General features: G+C 47.5%; 1 protein-coding gene across 3 annotated transcripts in view; it reads right to left on the bottom strand.

Annotated features, from left to right (window-relative positions):
* LOC124019695 (homer protein homolog 2-like) overlaps positions 1-18,347 on the bottom strand; it is a 128,082-nt gene that overhangs the window by 37,711 nt on the left and 72,024 nt on the right. For all 3 annotated transcript variants that reach the window (XM_046335104.1, XM_046335103.1, XM_046335105.1), the window contains exons 3-4: positions 5,360-5,491; positions 1,848-1,940 (exon numbers count right to left, since the gene is read on the bottom strand). In XM_046335104.1, the coding sequence (XP_046191060.1) occupies positions 1,848-1,940; positions 5,360-5,491 (225 nt within the window). The remainder of the gene's footprint in view (positions 1-1,847; positions 1,941-5,359; positions 5,492-18,347) is intronic.

Raw genomic sequence — 18,347 nt, 5'->3', positions numbered from 1 at the left:
ATGTTAGAACAGAACTGACAGTCAGAATACTAATGAGAGGACATGTTAGAACAGAACTGACAGTCAGAATACTAATGAGAGGACATGTTAGAACAGAACTGACAGTCAGAATACTAATGAGAGGACATGTTAGAACAGAACTGACAGTCAGAATACTGTCCTCAGGCTGTTGATGAGATGATGTAACACAATCCAGCAGACTTTTTACAGCTCTGACCCGTCACATTACAGCCTCTCTCCCTCCCAGGGTAGATTATGTGTCTGTTTGGCGGCTGGCAGATGATAAGTGACTCCCGGTCACCTTTGACCCCCACACACCAAGTATCACTTTACTACACCTAGTCACTCATTACTGAGTGTGTGTATGTACAGTTGAAGTCGGAAGACAAACAACACCTTAGTCTGTCTTAGGGCAGTTAGGATCTACACTTTATTTTAAGAATGTGAAATGTCAGAATAATAGTAGAGAATGAATTATTTCAGCTTTTATGACTTTCATCACATTCCCAGTGGGTCAGAAGTTTACATACACTCAATTAGTATTTGGTAGCATTGCCTTTAAATTGTTTAACTTGGGTCAAACGTTTCGGGCAGCCTTCCACAATTAGTTGGGTGAATTTTGGCCCATTCCTCCTGACAGAGCTGGTGAAACCGAGTCAGGTTTGTAGGCCTCCTTGCTCGCGCACGCTTTTTCAGTTCTGCCCACACATTTTCTATGGGACTGAGGTCAGGGCTTTCTGATGGCCACTCCAATACCTTGACTTTGTTGTCCTTAAGCCATTTTTCCACAACTTTGGAAGTTGGTGTTCTTCGGCCTGCAAGCCTCCCCCTTGTTCCTCCAAACATAACGATGGTCATTATGGCCAAACAGTTCTATTTTTGTTTCATCAGACTAGAAAACATTTCTCCAAAAAGTACAATCTTTGTCTCCATGTGCAGTTGCAAACCGTAGTCTGGCTTTTTTATGGCGGTTTTGGAGCAGTGGCTTCCTCCTTGCTGAGCAGCCATTCAGGTTATGTCGACACGGTTTACTGTGGATAGAGATACTTTTGTACCTGTTTCCTCCAGCATCTTCACAAGGTCCTTTGCTGTTGTTCTGGGATTGATTTGCACTTTCCGCACCAAGGTACCTTCATCTCTAGGAGACAGAACGCGTCTCCTTCCTGAGTGGTATGACAGCTGTGTGGTCCCATGGTGTTTATACTTGAGTACTATTGTTTGTACAGATGAACGTGGTACCTTCAGGCGTTTGGAAATTGCTCCCAAAGATGAACCAGACTTGTGGAGGTCTACAGGTCTTGGGAAAATCAAAAGAGATCAGCCTTGATGTCAAGCAAAGAGGCACTGAGTTTGAAGGTAGGCCGTGAAATACATCCACAGGTACACCTCCAATTGAGTCAAATGATGTCAATTAGCCAATCAGAAGCTTCTAAAGTCATGACATCAAGCTGTTTAAAGGCACAATCAACTTGTGTATGTAAACTTCTGACCCACTGAAATTGTGATACAGTATGTCTGAAATAATATGTTTGTAAACAATAGTTGGAAAAATGACTCATGCACAAAGTAGATGTCCTAACTGACTTGCCTAAACTATAGTTTGTTAACAAGAAATTTGTGGAGTGGTTGAAGAACAAGTTTTAATGGCTCCAACCTAAGTGTATGTAAACTTCCGACTTCAACTGTATGCATCTGTGCATATGCGTGTGTGTGTGTGTGTGTGTGTGCAGCCTTGGATGTGACTGCTAATGTGTGTGTGTGTGTGTGTGTGTGTGTGCGCGCAATTCACCGTTTCTTCACATGTTATTATGAGTGTGTGTGTGTGACCATGTGTCTGTGTGTGTTACCTGGGAATTGTTACTCGATGTCTCCATCTTCTCCTGTGACTTGTCCCTGGCCAGCTTCGCTGCTTCCTTCACTTCCTGGAACTTCTCAGCAAACTGAAACAAGATGAGAAAAATAAACAAGGAAAACGATTGATTAATACAAGTTCAAATATAAAAACAAAAATCACTGGAGACAAGCGATGTGTGTGTCGCTTAATGATGATGTAATCACATGTCCCCAATGGAACCTGGTCTGAAGTAGTCCACCATCACCCCTATAGGCCTTAGTCAACAGTAGTGCACCATCACCCCTATAGGCCTTAGTCTAAAGTAGTCCACCATCACCCCTATAGGCCTTAGTCTAAAGTAGTCCACCATCACCCATATAGGCCTTAGTCTAAAGTAGTGCACCATCACCCCTATAGGCCTTAGTCTAAAGTAGTCCACAATCACCCCTATAGGCCTTAGTCTAAAGTAGTGCACCATCACCCCTATAGACCTTAGTCTAAAGTAGTCCACCATCACCCCTATAGGCCTTAGTCTAAAGTAGTCCACCATCACCCCTATAGGCCTTAGTCAACAGTAGTGCACCATCACCCCTATAGGCCTTAGTCTAAAGTAGTGCACCATCACCCCTATAGGCCTTAGTCTAAAGTAGTGCACCATCACCCTTATAGGCCTTAGTCTAAAGTAGTGCACCATCACCCCTATAGGCCTTAGTCTAAAGTAGTGCACCATCACCCCTATAGGCCTTAGTCTAAAGTAGTGCACCATCACCCCTATAGGCCTTAGTCTAAAGTAGTGCACCATCACCCCTATAGGCCTTAGTCTAAAGTAGTGCACCATCACCCCTATAGGCCTTAGTCTAAAGTAGTGCACCATCACCCCTATAGGCCTTAGTCTAAAGTAGTGCACCATCACCCCTATAGGCCTTAGTCTAAAGTAGTGCACCATCACCCCTATAGGCCTTAGTCTAAAGTAGTGCACCATCACCCCTATAGGCCTTAGTCTAAAGTAGTGCACCATCACCCCTATAGGCCTTAGTCTAAAGTAGTGCACCATCACCCCTATAGGCCTTAGTCTAAAGTAGTGCACCATCACCCCTATAGGCCTTAGTCTAAAGTAGTGCACCATCACCCCTATAGGCCTTAGTCTAAAGTAGTGCACCATCACCCCTATAGGCCTTAGTCTAAAGTAGTGCACCATCACCCCTATAGGCCTTAGTCTAAAGTAGTGCACCATCACCCCTATAGGCCTTAGTCTAAAGTAGTCCACCATCACCCCTATAGGCCTTAGTCTAAAGTAGTGCACCATCACCCCTATAGGCCTTAGTCTAAAGTAGTCCACAATCACCCCTATAGGCCTTAGTCTAAAGTAGTGCACCATCACCCCTATAGACCTTAGTCTAAAGTAGTCCACCATCACCCCTATAGGCCTTAGTCTAAAGTAGTCCACCATCACCCCTATAGGCCTTAGTCAACAGTAGTGCACCATCACCCCTATAGGCCTTAGTCTAAAGTAGTGCACCATCACCCCTATAGGCCTTAGTCTAAAGTAGTGCACCATCACCCTATAGGCCTTAGTCTAAAGTAGTGCACCATCACCCCTATAGGCCTTAGTCTAAAGTAGTGCACCATCACCCCTATAGGCCTTAGTCTAAAGTAGTGCACCATCACCCCTATAGGCCTTAGTCTAAAGTAGTGCACCATCACCCCTATAGGCCTTAGTCTAAAGTAGTGCACCATCACCCCTATAGGCCTTAGTCTAAAGTAGTGCACCATCACCCCTATAGGCCTTAGTCTAAAGTAGTGCACCATCACCCCTATAGGCCTTAGTCTAAAGTAGTGCACCATCACCCCTATAGGCCTTAGTCTAAAGTAGTGCACCATCACCCCTATAGGCCTTAGTCTAAAGTAGTGCACCATCACCCCTATAGGCCTTAGTCTAAAGTAGTGCACCATCACCCCTATAGGCCTTAGTCTAAAGTAGTGCACCATCACCCCTATAGGCCTTAGTCTAAAGTAGTGCACCATCACCCCTATAGGCCTTAGTCTAAAGTAGTGCACCATCACCCCTATAGGCCTTAGTCTAAAGTAGTGCACCATCACCCTTAGTCTAAAGTAGTGCACCATCACCCCTAGTCTAAAGTAGTGCCTTAGTCTAAAGTAGTGCACCATCACCCCTATAGGCCTTAGTCTAAAGTAGTGCACCATCACCCCTATAGGCCTTAGTCTAAAGTAGTCCACCATCACCCCTATAGGCCTTAGTCTAAAGTAGTCCACCATCACCCCTATAGACCTTAGTCTCAAAGTAGTGCACCATCACCCCTATAGGCCTTAGTCTAAAGTAGTGCACCATCACCCCTATAGGCCTTAGTCTAAAGTAGTCCACCATCACCCCTATAGGCCTTAGTCTAAAGTAGTCCACCATCACCCCTATAGACCTTAGTCTAAAGTAGTGCACCATCACCCCTATAGGCCTTAGTCAACAGTAGTGCACCATCACCCCTATAGGCCTTAGTCTAAAGTAGTGCACCATCACCCCTATAGGCCTTAGTCTAAAGTAGTGCACTATAAAGAGAATAGGGTGCCGTTGGGATGTAACCATGGTGGAGATGAGGTGAGTTACTCTGACATGATGAGCTCAGGGACAAACTAGACTATCTACTATTTATTCATTGTAAAATATGTGAAGGATAAAATCCCATGAGATGATTAATCAACTCATATCCAAGGTGGTTCCCAAACAACAACAACAAATACTGGACCAAACAAACACAGAGGTCGTGACGGAATGGCTTTATGTTGCCGGTAGTGACGGAATGGTTTTATGTTGCCGGTAGTGACGGAATGGCTTTATGTTGCCGGTAGTGACGGAATGGTTTTATGTTGCCGGTAGTGACGGAATGGCTTTATGTTGCCGGTAGTGACGGAATGGCTTTATGTTGCCGGTAGTGACGGAATGGTCTTATGTTGCCGGTAGTGACGGAATGGTTTTATGTTGCCGGTAGTGACGGAATGGCTTTATGTTGCCGGTAGTGACGGAATGGCTTTATGTTGCCGGTAGTGACGGAATGGCTTTATGTTGCCGGTAGTGACGGAATGGCCTTATGTTGCCGGTAGTGACGGAATGGTTTTATGTTGCCGGTAGTGACGGAATGGCTTTATGTTGCCGGGAGTGACGGAATGGCTTTATGTTGCCGGTAGTGACGGAATGGCTTTATGTTGCCGGTAGTGACGGAATGGCTTTATGTTGCCGGTAGTGACGGAATGGCTTTATGTTGCCGGGAGTGACGGAATGGCTTTATGTTGCCGGTAGTGACGGAATGGCTTTATGTTGCCGGGAGTGACGGAATGGCTTTATGTTGCCGGGAGTGACGGAATGGCTTTATGTTGCCGGTAGTGACGGAATGGCTTTATGTTGCCGGTAGTGACGGAATGGCTTTATGTTGCCGGTAGTGACGGAACAGCTATATCTTAACAGTAGTGATGGAATAGCTTTGTCTTTTTAAAATTGTAACAGAAAATCAGTACCTTGGCCAGCTGCTGCTCGGAGGCGAACCCCAGTCCGAACACTGTGTTTGCTCTGCTGTCAGCCCATTGGCCAAACTTCTGGGACGTCTTGGTGAAGGTCATGTTTGGGGTGATGGTGCTGTTGATGATCACCTGAAGGGAGACAGGAAATGACACGTTAGTAGGAGATGCGGTAGTGCCCCTGGAGCAGCTTGAGGGGGTACGGGCCTTGCTGGGCCACAGGGACATGGAATCGGGTCAAAGCACAAACAGTTTGGGAAACCAGTTTGGGACACCTCAGTTGGCAGCCAGTTTGGGAAACCAGTTTGGGACACCTCAGTTGGCAGCCAGTTTGGGAAACCAGTTTGGGACACCTCAGTTGGCAGCCAGTTTGGGACACCTCAGTTGGCAGCCAGTTTGGGAAACCAGTTTGGGAAACCAGTTTGGGACACCTCAGTTGGCAGCCCGTTTGGGAAACCAGTTTGGGACACCAGTTTGGGACACCTCAGTTGGCAGCCAGTTTGGGAAACCAGTTTGGGCCACAGTTTTGGGAAACCTCAGTGGGCCACAGTTTTGCATGTGCACACCTGGGGTGTAATCATTAGTCCAAACACTAAAACAAGAGTTTCTTTTGGATAAATTCAGGTAGGTCCCTCCCCATTTAATTCTCTCAGTACATCTAAAATAATCTTCTTGTACAAGATTCAGAAGTGAAGCTAACCGTTTAGCTTCTACAATACAACTCTGGCCAAAGATCAAGCTCTTATTCAGCATCAGAAATCAAAGTAAAAGTGAAATAACTCAATTTGCTTTTGGGCAAAAAACCCCTAAATAAACCACACTTCTGTTAACAGACTCCTTCCCTTCTGAACTCCAGAGAAAGATATAAACATTTCCATAGTAACACAATGACAAGAAAGAAAAACATTTCCATAGTAACACAATGACAAGAAACATTTCCATAGTAACACAATGACAAGAGAAAGAGAGAAACATTTCCATAGTAACACAATGACAAGAGAAAGAGAGAAACATTTCCATAGTAACACAATGACAAGAGAAAGAGAGAAACATTTCCATAGTAACACAATGACAAGAGAAAGAGCTGGACAAGGCTTTTTATGTAATCTGAAGAGGAACAGAGTAATATCAGGACCATTAGAGGCTTTATGTAATCTGAAGAGGAACAGAGTAATATCAGGGCCATTAGAGGCTTTATGTAATCTGAAGAGGAACAGAGTAATATCAGGACCATTAGAGGCTTTATGTAATCTGAAGAGGAACAGAGTAATATCAGGACCATTAGAGGCTTTATGTAATCTGAAGAGGAACAGAGTAATATCAGGGCCATTAGAGGCTTTATGTAATCTGAAGAGGAACAGAGTAATATCAGGACCATTAGAGGCTTTATGTAATCTGAAGAGGAACAGAGTAATATCAGGACCATTAGAGGCTTTATGTAATCTGAAGAGGAACAGAGTAATATCAGGACCATTAAAGGCTTTATGTAATCTGAAGAGGAACAGAGTAATATCAGGGCCATTGCCATTAATCTGAAGAGGAACTTTTAGAGGCTGTAATCTGAAGAGGAACAGAGTAATATCAGGACCATTAGAGGCTTTATGTAATCTGAAGAGGAACAGAGTAATATCAGGACCATTAGAGGCTTTATGTAATCTGAAGAGGAACAGAATCTGTAATATCAGGACCATTAGAGGCTTTATGTAATCTGAAGAGGAACAGAGTAATATCAGGAACATTAGAGGCTTTATGTAATCTGAAGAGGAACAGAGTAATATCAGGACCATTAGAGGCTTTATGTAATCTGAAGAGGAACAGAGTAATATCAGGACCATTAGAGGCTTTATGTAATCTGAAGAGGAACAGAGTAATATCAGGGCCATTAGAGACTTTATGTAATCTGAAGAGGAACAGAGTAATATCAGGGCCATTAGAGGCTTTATGTAATCTGAAGAGGAACAGAGTAATATCAGGACCATTAGAGGCTTTATGTAATCTGAAGAGGAACAGAGTAATATCAGGACCATTAGAGGCTTTATGCACACACACACACACACACACACACACACACACACACACACACACACACACACACACACACACACACACACACACACACACACACACACACACACACACACACACACCCTGCCTCCAACTATGTCCAGTATGCACGTGTCCACACAGCCCACTGACCCATATAATGGTCATTACGACTCCCAAGCCTGTATCCCAAAAAGGCACCCTATTCCCTATATAGTGCACTACTTTTGACCAGAGCCCTATAGAACTCTGGTCTAAAGTAGTGCACTATATAGGGAATAGGGAGTCATTTGGGACACAAGCCCTTCTCGGTTACAGTGTAGTCCAGTTGTTAAACTAGTAGCTGTTTAACAGGCCTGTTACTGTAGCATAATTACATGTATTAATAGTCTAATGATAGACTGCCTCCTAAATGGTCCTGAGGGCCCTGGTCTAAAGTAGTGCACTATATAGGGAATAGGGCTCTGGTCTATAGTAGTACCACTATATAGGGAATAGGGCCCTGGTCTATAGCAGTACCACTATATAGGGAATAGGGCTCTGGTCTATAGTAGTACCACTATATAGGGAATAGGGCCCTGGTCTATAGCAGTACCACTATATAGGGAATAGGGCTCTGGTCTATAGTAGTACCACTATATAGGGAATAGGGTGCTATTTGGGACAGAGCCAGTGTTTCCGGGAGAGAAGTGAGTCACTGTGACTGATATGGTAAGGAGCGTGATTGATGAAACTGATATAGATGAATAATCTACTGGTAAGGAGAAGGGTCCCAGGGTGTGTATGACAACACAGAAACCTCCAGAGTTGTGGACTCGAGTCACATGACTTGGACTCGAGTCTGACTCGAGTCACACATTCGATGACTTGAGACTGGGAGACTCAAGACTTGGGGACTTTGACTTTGACTTGAGACTGATGACTTGAGACTGATGACTTGAGACTTGGGGACTTGAGACCGATGACTTGAGACTGATGACTTGAGACTTGGGGACTTGAGACTTGGGGACTTTGACTTCGACTTGAAATTCTGTAGCCAGGTTTTGTAACATTTTGTCACCCATTTTGTGGCCCAGTCTCAAGGATTACTCTCCGCGCCACCAGAGATATCAGCCGCTGCATTGCACATTGCAAAAAAAATACAAATAAACCTGCAACAGATTGATTAGTGAAATGCACAGTCGGCCCTCTGATTGGACCAGAAAACTGTCAATCAATACAGATCAGGTGACAGGCGCAGTGCTTCTCAAAGTGGGTCACGAGTATGAAACTGAATGAGTCTCCAGACAGCAGACCCAGATGAGTCTCCAGATGAGTCTCCAGGTGAGTCTCCAGACAGCAGACCCAGATGAGTCTCCAGACAGCAGACCCAGATGAGTCTCCAGGTGAGTCTCCAGACAGCAGACCCAGATGAGTCTCCAGGTGAGTCTCCAGACAGCAGACCCAGATGAGTCTCCAGATGAGTCTCCAGACAGCAGACCCAGATGAGTCTCCAGATGAGTCTCCAGGTGAGTCTCCAGACAGCAGACCCAGATGAGTCTCCAGGTGAGTCTCCAGACAGCAGACCCAGATGAGTCTCCAGATGAGTCTCCAGACAGCAGACCCAGATGAGTCTCCAGGTGAGTCTCCAGACAGCAGACCCAGATGAGTCTCCAGATGAGTCTCCAGACAGCAGACCCAGATGAGTCTCCAGATGAGTCTCCAGGTGAGTCTCCAGACAGCAGACCCAGATGAGTCTCCAGACAGCAGATCCAGATGAGTCTCCAGACAGCAGACCCAGATGAGTCTCCAGATGAGTCTCCAGACGAGTCTCCAGACGAGTCTCCAGACGAGTCTCCAGACAACAGCTCTCGTTTCATTTTCTACAATATGCCTACGTTTAAATGACCCATAATTAAAGAAAGTAATCCATACAGTTTATCAATCCACTACGGACACATCTCGGCCAGAGCGATAACATTAGTCTACCCAGCTAATTCATTGATCACATTCATATTTCAGACAGACCTAGTTTGGCTGGTTACTGGCTGTATGTCTGAAGACAGACCTAGTTTGGCTGGTTACTGGCTGTATGTCTGAAGACAGACCTAGTTTGGCTGGTTACTGGCTGTATGTCTGAAGACAGACCTAGTTTGGCTGGTTACTGGCTGTATGTCTGAAGACAGACCTAGTTTGGCTGGTTACTGGCTGTATGTCTGAAGACAGACCTAGTTTGGCTGGTTACTGGCTGTATGTCTGAAGACAGACCTAGTTTGGCTGGTTACTGGCTGTATGTCTGAAGACAGACCTAGTTTGGCTGGTTACTGGCTGTATGTCTGAAGACAGACCTAGTTTGGCTGGTTACTGGCTGTATGTCTGAAGACAGACCTAGTTTGGCTGGTTACTGGCTGTATGTCTGAAGACAGACCTAGTTTGGCTGGTTACTGGCTGTATGTCTGAAGACAGACCTAGTTTGGCTGGTTACTGGCTGTATGTCTGAAGACAGACCTAGTTTGGCTGGTTACTGGCTGTATGTCTGAAGACAGACCTAGTTTGGCTGGTTACTGGCTGTATGTCTGAAGACAGACCTAGTTTGGCTGGTTACTGGCTGTATGTCTGAAGACAGACCTAGTTTGGCTGGTTACTGGCTGTATGTCTGAGGACAGACCTAGTTTGGCTGGTTACTGGCTGTATGTCTGAAGACAGACCTAGTTTGGCTGGTTACTGGCTGTATGTCTGAAGACAGACCTAGTTTGGCTGGTTACTGGCTGTATGTCTGAGGACAGACCTAGTTTGGCTGGTTACTGGCTGTATGTCTGAAGACAGACCTAGTTTGGCTGGTTACTGGCTGTATGTCTGAAGACAGACCTAGTTTGGCTGGTTACTGGCTGTATGTCTGAAGACAGACCTAGTTTGGCTGGTTACTGGCTGTATGTCTGAAGACAGACCTAGTTTGGCTGGTTACTGGCTGTATGTCTGAAGACAGACCTAGTTTGGCTGGTTACTGGCTGTATGTCTGAAGACAGACCTAGTTTGGCTGGTTACTGGCTGTATGTCTGAAGACAGACCTAGTTCGGCTGGTTACTGGCTGTATGTCTGAAGACAGACCTAGTTCGGCTGGTTACTGGCTGTATGTCTGAAGACAGACCTAGTTTGGCTGGTTACTGGCTGTATGTCTGAAGACAGACCTAGTTTGGCTGGTTACTGGCTGTATGTCTGAAGACAGACCTAGTTTGGCTGGTTACTGGCTGTATGTCTGAAGACAGACCTAGTTTGGCTGGTTACTGGCTGTATGTCTGAAGACAGCTGTAACATCACACTAGGAGAGGCAGGAGGATGAGGGTGGGCGGGTGGGTGGGTGGGCGGGCAGGTGGGCGGGCAGGCGGGCGGGCAGGCAGGCAGGCAGGCAGGCAGGCAGGCAGGCAGGCTGGCCCTCCAAAGTGACAGGCAAGTTGAAGACAGACTGTGCTTTCTTTGTCTTTCAATCTCCACTGCATACAGGAAAGGTAGGGTGTATTATCCTGTTGGACCCCAGAGAAGTGACATCATATCCCTAGTTGATATTGGCTGCTAACATGAATGACTTCCATCTCAAAATGTAGTTTACGTCGGTGTCCTGCAGTTTGAAAATGCGTTGCTGTTTATGGCTGCAATGGCAGGCTACATTTGGGCAGCGATTGTGCACCGGGGTCGCGAACCACCCCTTTGGGGGTGGGGTGGGGTGGGGGTTGTGCACCGGGGTCGCAAACCACCCCTTTGGGGGTGGGGTGGGGGGGGTTGTGCACCGGGGTCGCGAACCTCCCCTTTGGGGGTGCGGTGGGGTGGGGGGTTGTGAACCTCCTCTTTGGGGGTGGGGTGGGGTGGGGTGGGGTGGGGTGGGGGGGGGTGCAGGTCAAAACGTTTGAGACCAACAGATTTACAGCGAGAGGATTGGCATAGTAAATACTCATAGTAAATACTCATAGTAAATACACATAGTAAATACTCATAGTAAATACACATAGTAAATACACATAGTAAATACTCATAGTAAATACTCATAGTAAATACTCATAGTAAATACACATAGTAAATACTCATAGTAAATACTCATAGTAAATACTCATAGTAAATACTCATAGTAAATACTCATAGTAAATACTCATAGTAAATACTCAGCTCTACAAACTGTTTGGGGATCCAGGATATGAACTGTTGACCTTGAAGCTCAGCAGCAATGAGGCAACAATTACTAGACCAGACCTCCTCGTCTTCAGTATGAAATGAAGATGAAGCTGCATTTGGAATCTGTTCAAATGTATTATGACGTATTCAAAATATGTTGTAGACAAAATAATGAGAATGTCTGTCTGGTAGCATCAATACATAGACACAGATGTGTAATTGAACAAGCTATTTGAATGTGTCGTTTATTTTACTTGAAAAAAACGTACGACTTGGACTCGACTCGAGACTCAAACCGTTCTAGTTGGGACTCGACTCGAGACTCAAACCGTTCTAGTTGGGACTCGACTCGAGACTCAAACCGTTCTAGTTGGGACTCGACTCGAGACTCAAACCGTTCTAGTTGGGACTCGACTCTCAAACCGAGACTCAAACCGTTCTAGTTGGGACTCGACTCGAGACTCAAACCGTTCTAGTTGGGACTCGACTCGAGACTCAAACCGTTCTAGTTGGGACTCGACTCGAGACTCAAACCGTTCTAGTTGGGACTCGACTCGAGACTCAAACCGTTCTAGTTGGGACTCGACTCGAGACTCAAACCGTTCTAGTTGGGACTCGACTCGAGACTCAAACCGTTCTAGTTGGGACTCGACTCGAGACTCAAACCGTTCTAGTTGGGACTCGACTCGAGACTCAAACCGTTCTAGTTGGGACTCGACTCGAGACTCAAACCGTTCTAGTTGGGACTCGACTCGAGACTCAAACCGTTCTAGTTGGGACTCGACCCACCACCACACACACACACACACACACACACACACACACACACACACACACACACACACACACACACACACACACACACACACACACACACACACACAGAACACACCACACACACAAGCGAGAACACCCACCCTCCCACTCTGTCTCGGAGCAGCACAGAGAACTGATCCCAACACTTAAGAGACAACACCAGACATGTTAATTACTATGCACCCCTTGTCTCATAGCAACATGGCCTTGCTCCAAAATTAGGACTAGGAATAACTGACAACCGCTGTCCTCCTCTCATTCTTCCTCCTCTCTCTCCCTCCCTCCCCATTATCACCCGTCTCCCTCTTTCCCCTCCATCTCTTCCTCAACCCCCATCTCTACCCCTCAACCCCCATCTCTACCCCTCAACCCCCATCTCTACCCCTCAACCCCCTCATCTCTACCCTCACCCTCCTCTCTACCTCACCCTCCTGCCTCTCCCTCATCCTCCTGCCTCTCCCTCATCCTCCTGCCTCTCCCTCATCCTCCTGCCTCTCCCTCATCCTCCTGCCTCTCCCTCATCCTCCTGCCTCTCCCTCATCCTCCTGCCTCTCCCTCATCCTCCTGCCTCTCCCTCATCCTCCTGCCTCTCCCTCATCCTCCTGCCTCTCCCTCATCCTCCTGCCTCTCCCTCATCCTCCTGCCTCTCCCTCATCCTCCTGCCTCTCCCTCATCCTCCTGCCTCTCCCTCATCCTCCTGCCTCTCCCTGTCTCTCCCTCATCCTCCTGCCTCCCCCTCACCCTCCTGCCTCTCCCTGCCTCTCCCCCCCCCTCCTGCCTCTCCCTCATCATCCTGTCTCTCCCTCTCCCTCATCATACTGTCTCTCTCCTCCTCTCCCTGTCTCTCCCTCATCCTCCTGCCTCTCCCTCTCCCTCATCATACTGTCTCTCTCCTCCTCTCCCTGCCTCTCCCTCATCCTCCTGCCTCTCCCCGTCTCTCCCTCATCCTCCTGCCTCCCCCTCACCCTCCTGCCTCATCATCCTGTCTCTCCCTATCCCTCATCATCCTGTCTCTCTCCTCCTCTCCCTGCCTCTCCCTTCTTTTTATATTTCCCTCACCACCCCATCTCCCTCTCTACCGAGGAGCTAACACTTATCTTTTTTTCCAGAGCTCAGACCTCACACCCTCACACCTCACTGAGAGCTCAGAACACTGTCCAAATCAGACATGCATGACAAATCCCCAGAGCTTTGTATTTCCAATAAAAGGCTCTGTAAAACACAACGTCAGACAAGAGAACTTGAAGAGACGGGGAGTTAGACAACAACCTTTACTGACATGCTTTAGAGACACAGCTCAGCTTGTTGTCAAGGTTATCCAGAGGTGACTGTTGCTAGGGCTCGAGGAAGACCCTCTCTGAGAGGTCAAAGAATTTGAAATTTGCATGTATGTTTTCTACGCATGCACACAACCATCCGCCCCCCTCCTACTATCATCGCCCTCCTATCCTCGCCCTCCTATCCTCGCCCTCCTACCCTCGCCCTTCTACCCTCCTACCCTCGCCCTCCTATCGTTCTATCCTCGCCCTCCTACCCTCCTATCCTCGCCCTCCTACCCTCCTATCCTCGCCCTCCTATCCTCGCCCTCCTATCCTCGCCCTCCTATCCTCACCCTCCTACCCTCCTATCATCTCCCTCCTATCCTCCTATCCTCGCCCTCCTACCCTCTCCCTCCTATCCTCGCCCTCCTATCCTCGCCCTCCTATCCTCGCCCTCCTATCCTCGCCCTCCTATCCTCGCCCTCCTATCCTCGCCCTCCTATCCTCGCCCTCCTATCCTCGCCCTCCTATCCTCGCCCTCCTATCCTCGCCCTCCTACCCTCGCCCTCCTACCCTCGCCCTCCTATCCTCGCCCTCCTATCCTCGCCCTCCTATCCTCGCCCTCCTATCCTCGCCCTCCTATCCTCGCCCTCCTATCCTCGCCCTCCTATCCTCGCCCTCCTATCCTCGCCCTCCTATCCTCGCCCTCCTATCCTCGCCCTCCTATCCTCGCCCTCCTATCCTCGCCCTCCTATCCTCGCCCTCCTATCCTCGCCCTCCTATCCTCACCCTCCTATCCTCACCCTCCTACCCTCCAATCCTTTCCCTCCTATCCTCACCCTCCTGTCCTCGCCCTCCTACCCTCCTATCGTCTGGCGCCTACCCTCCCATCCTCCTACCCTCCCATCCTCCTACCCTCCCATCATCCTCACCCTCCTATCCTCACCGTCCTATCCTCACCGCCCTATCCTTACCCTCCTATCCTCACCTTCCTATCCTCGCCCTCCTATCCGTTACTACACTGTTGGAGCTATAAACACCAGCATTACTACACTGTTGGAGACAGAAACACCAACATTACTACACTGTTGGAGATAGAAACATCAACATTACCACACTGTTGGAGATAGAAACACCAGCATTACTACACTGTTGGAGCTAGAAACACCAACATTACTACACTGTTGGAGCTAGAAACACCAGCATTACTACACTGTTGGAGACAGAAACACCAGCATTACTACACTGTTGGAGCTAGAAACACCAGCATTACTACACTGTTGGAGCTAGAAACACCAGCATTACTACACTGTTGGAGCTAGAAACACCAGCATTACTACACTGTTGGAGCTAGAAACACCAGCATTACTACACTGTTGGAGCTAGAAACACCAGCATTACTACACTGTTGGAGCTAGAAACACCAGCATTACTACACTGTTGGAGCTAGAAACACCAGCATTACTACACTGTTGGAGCTATAAACACCAGCATTACTACACTGTTGGAGATAGAAACACCAGCATTACTACACTGTTGGAGCTAGAAACACCAGCATTACTACACTGTTGGAGCTAGAAACACCAGCATTACTACACTGTTGGAGACAGAAACACCAGCATTACTACACTGTTGGAGCTAGAAACACCAGCATTACTACACTGTTGGAGACAGAAACACCAGCATTACTACACTGTTGGAGCTAGAAACACCAGCATTACTATACTGTTGGAGCTATAAACACCAGCATTACTACACTGTTGGAGACAGAAACACCAGCATTACTACACTGTTGGAGATAGAAACACCAGCATTACTCTGCACTTGCGATAACATCTGAGTGGCGCAGGAGTCTAAGGCACTGCATCCCAGTGCAAGAGGTCTCACTACAGTCCCCAGGCAGTATCACACACTGCCCAGCGTCGTCCAGGTTTTAGGGGGAGTAGGGCATCTTTGTAAATAAGAATTTGTTCTTAACAGATTTGCCTCTTTAAATAAAGGCTGAATTTATTTTAAAAAATGAAATAGGTACGCGACCAATTAAATGTGATTATGAAGTAGTGGCCTAGATAGGGATTCGGGCGCCATGTGGGACTCATCCCAAGTCCCTGATAGAAGACCGGTACGTTCACAGGGAATTAAGGAGATTCAGTCTTCAGTTGTATCTCTCTCTGTGTGTCTAAGATCTCTGACATGTCATGGTTGTCTTCAGTCTGTGTCTAAGATCTCTGACATGTCATGGTTGTCTTCAGTCTGTGTCTAAGATCTCTGACATGTCATGGTTGTATTCAGTATGTGTGTAAGATCTCTGACATGTCATGGTTGTCTTCAGTATGTGTGTAAGATCAGATCTCTGACATGTCATGGTTGTCTTCAGTCTGTGTCTAAGATCTCTGACATGTCATGGTTGTATTCAGTATGTGTGTAAGATCTCTGACATGTCATGGTTGTCTTCAGTCTGTGTCTAAGATCTCTGACATGTCATGGTTGTATTCAGTATGTGTGTAAGATCTCTGACATGTCATGGTTGTATTCAGTATGTGTGTAAGATCTCTGACATGTCATGGTTGTATTCAGTATGTGTCTAAGATCTCTGACATGTCATGGTTGTATTCAGTATGTGTGTAAGATCTCTGACATGTCATGGTTGTATTCAGTATGTGTGTAAGATCTCTGACATGTCATGGTTGTATGTGTTAATGTAACTGGAGTAGTCTGTCTCAATAAACCTGATCAAACACATGCAGGAGGAGAGAGAGACACAACACCCTCCTATCTTAGTTTCTCATTTCAACTGTGTAGGGCGGCTATCTCAGAGAGATACAGTATTAACGTCTTCCCAAATCTGAAATTACCCACCCAGAGAGACGGAGGAGAGAGACAGAGGAGAAAGGAGAGAGGAGAGAGGAGAGAGAGAAAGAGAAGAGAGAGAGAGGGGAGAGTTTGGTGTGTGTGTGTCAGGTCTCCACCCCACATTAGCATGGTGATGACCCAAACACTGTTCATCCTCTTCATATGAAGGGATGAAGAGATGAGAAGAGGAAGAGGGAGACAGAGAGAAGAGGAAGAGGGAGACAGAGAGAAGAGGAAGACAGAGAGAAGAGGAAGAGGGAGACAGAGAGAAGAGGAAGAGGGAGACAGAGAGAAGAGGAAGAGGGAGACAGAGAGAAGAGGGAGACAGAGAGAAGCGGAAGAGGGAGACAGAGAGAAGAGGAAGAGGGAGACAGAAAGAAGAGGAAGAGGGAGACAGAGAGAAGAGGAAGACAGAGAGAAGAGGGATACAGAGAGAAGAGGAAGAGGGAGACAGAGAGAAGAGGAAGAGGGAGACAGAGAGAAGAGGGAGACAGAGAGAAGAGGGAGACAGAGAGAAGAGGAAGAGGGAGACAGAGAGAAGAGGGAGACAGAGAGAAGAGGGAGACAGAGAGAAGAGGGAGACAGAGAGAAGAGGGAGACAGAGAGAAGCGGAAGAGGGAGACAGAGAGAAGCGGAAGAGGGAGACAGAGAGAAGCGGAAGAGGGAGACAGAGAGAAGCGGAAGAGGGAGACAGAGAGAAGCGGAAGAGGGAGACAGAGAGAAGCGGAAGAGGGAGACAGAGAGAAGCGGAAGAGGGAGACAGAGAGAAGCGGAAGAGGGAGACAGAGAGAAGCGGAAGAGGAAGACAGAGAGAAGCGGAAGAGGGAGACAGAGAGAAGCGGAAGAGGGAGACAGAGAGAAGAGGAAGAGGGAGACAGAAAGAAGAGGAAGAGGAAGACAGAGAGAAGAGGGATACAGAGAGAAGAGGAAGAGGGAGACAGAGAGAAGAGGAAGAGGGAGACAGAGAGAAGAGGGAGACAGAGAGAAGAGGAAGAGGGAGACAGAGAGAAGAGGGAGACAGAGAGAAGAGGAAGACAGAGAGAAGAGGAAGACAGAGAGAAGAGGAAGAGGGAGACAGAAAGAAGAGGAAGAGGAAGACAGAGAGAAGAGGGATACAGAGAGAAGAGGAAGAGGGAGACAGAGAGAAGAGGAAGAGGGAGACAGAGAGAAGAGGGAGACAGAGAGAAGAGGGAGACAGAGAGAAGAGGAAGAGGGAGACAGAGAGAAGAGGGAGACAGAGAGAAGAGGGAGACAGAGAGAAGAGGAAGACAGAGAGAAGAGGAAGAGGGAGACAGAAAGAAGAGGAAGAGGAAGACAGAGAGAAGAGGGATACAGAGAGAAGAGGAAGAGGGAGACAGAGAGAAGAGGAAGAGGGAGACAGAGAGAAGAGGGAGACAGAGAGAAGAGGGAGACAGAGAGAAGAGGAAGAGGGAGACAGAGAGAAGAGGGAGACAGAGAGAAGAGGGAGACAGAGAGAAGAGGGAGACAGAGAGAAGCGGGAGACAGAGAGAAGCGGAAGAGGGAGACAGAGAGAAGCGGAAGAGGGAGACAGAGAGAAGCGGAAGAGGGAGACAGAGAGAAGCGGAAGAGGGAGACAGAGAGAAGCGGAAGAGGGAGACAGAGAGAAGCGGAAGAGGGAGACAGAGAGAAGCGGAAGAGGGAGACAGAGAGAAGCGGAAGAGGAAGACAGAGAGAAGCGGAAGAGGGAGACAGAGAGAAGCGGAAGAGGGAGACAGAGAGAAGAGGAAGAGGGAGACAGAAAGAAGAGGAAGAGGGAGACAGAGAGAAGAGGAAGACAGAGAGAAGAGGGATACAGAGAGAAGAGGAAGAGGGAGACAGAGAGAAGAGGGAGACAGAGAGAAGAGGGAGACAGA

The sequence above is a fragment of the Oncorhynchus gorbuscha genome, unplaced genomic scaffold (genome assembly GCF_021184085.1).
Source record: "Oncorhynchus gorbuscha isolate QuinsamMale2020 ecotype Even-year unplaced genomic scaffold, OgorEven_v1.0 Un_scaffold_655, whole genome shotgun sequence".
Taxonomy (NCBI): Eukaryota; Metazoa; Chordata; class Actinopteri; order Salmoniformes; family Salmonidae; genus Oncorhynchus; species Oncorhynchus gorbuscha.
Note: the sequence above shows the minus strand (reverse complement) of the source record. Positions and strands in the feature narration are given on the sequence as shown.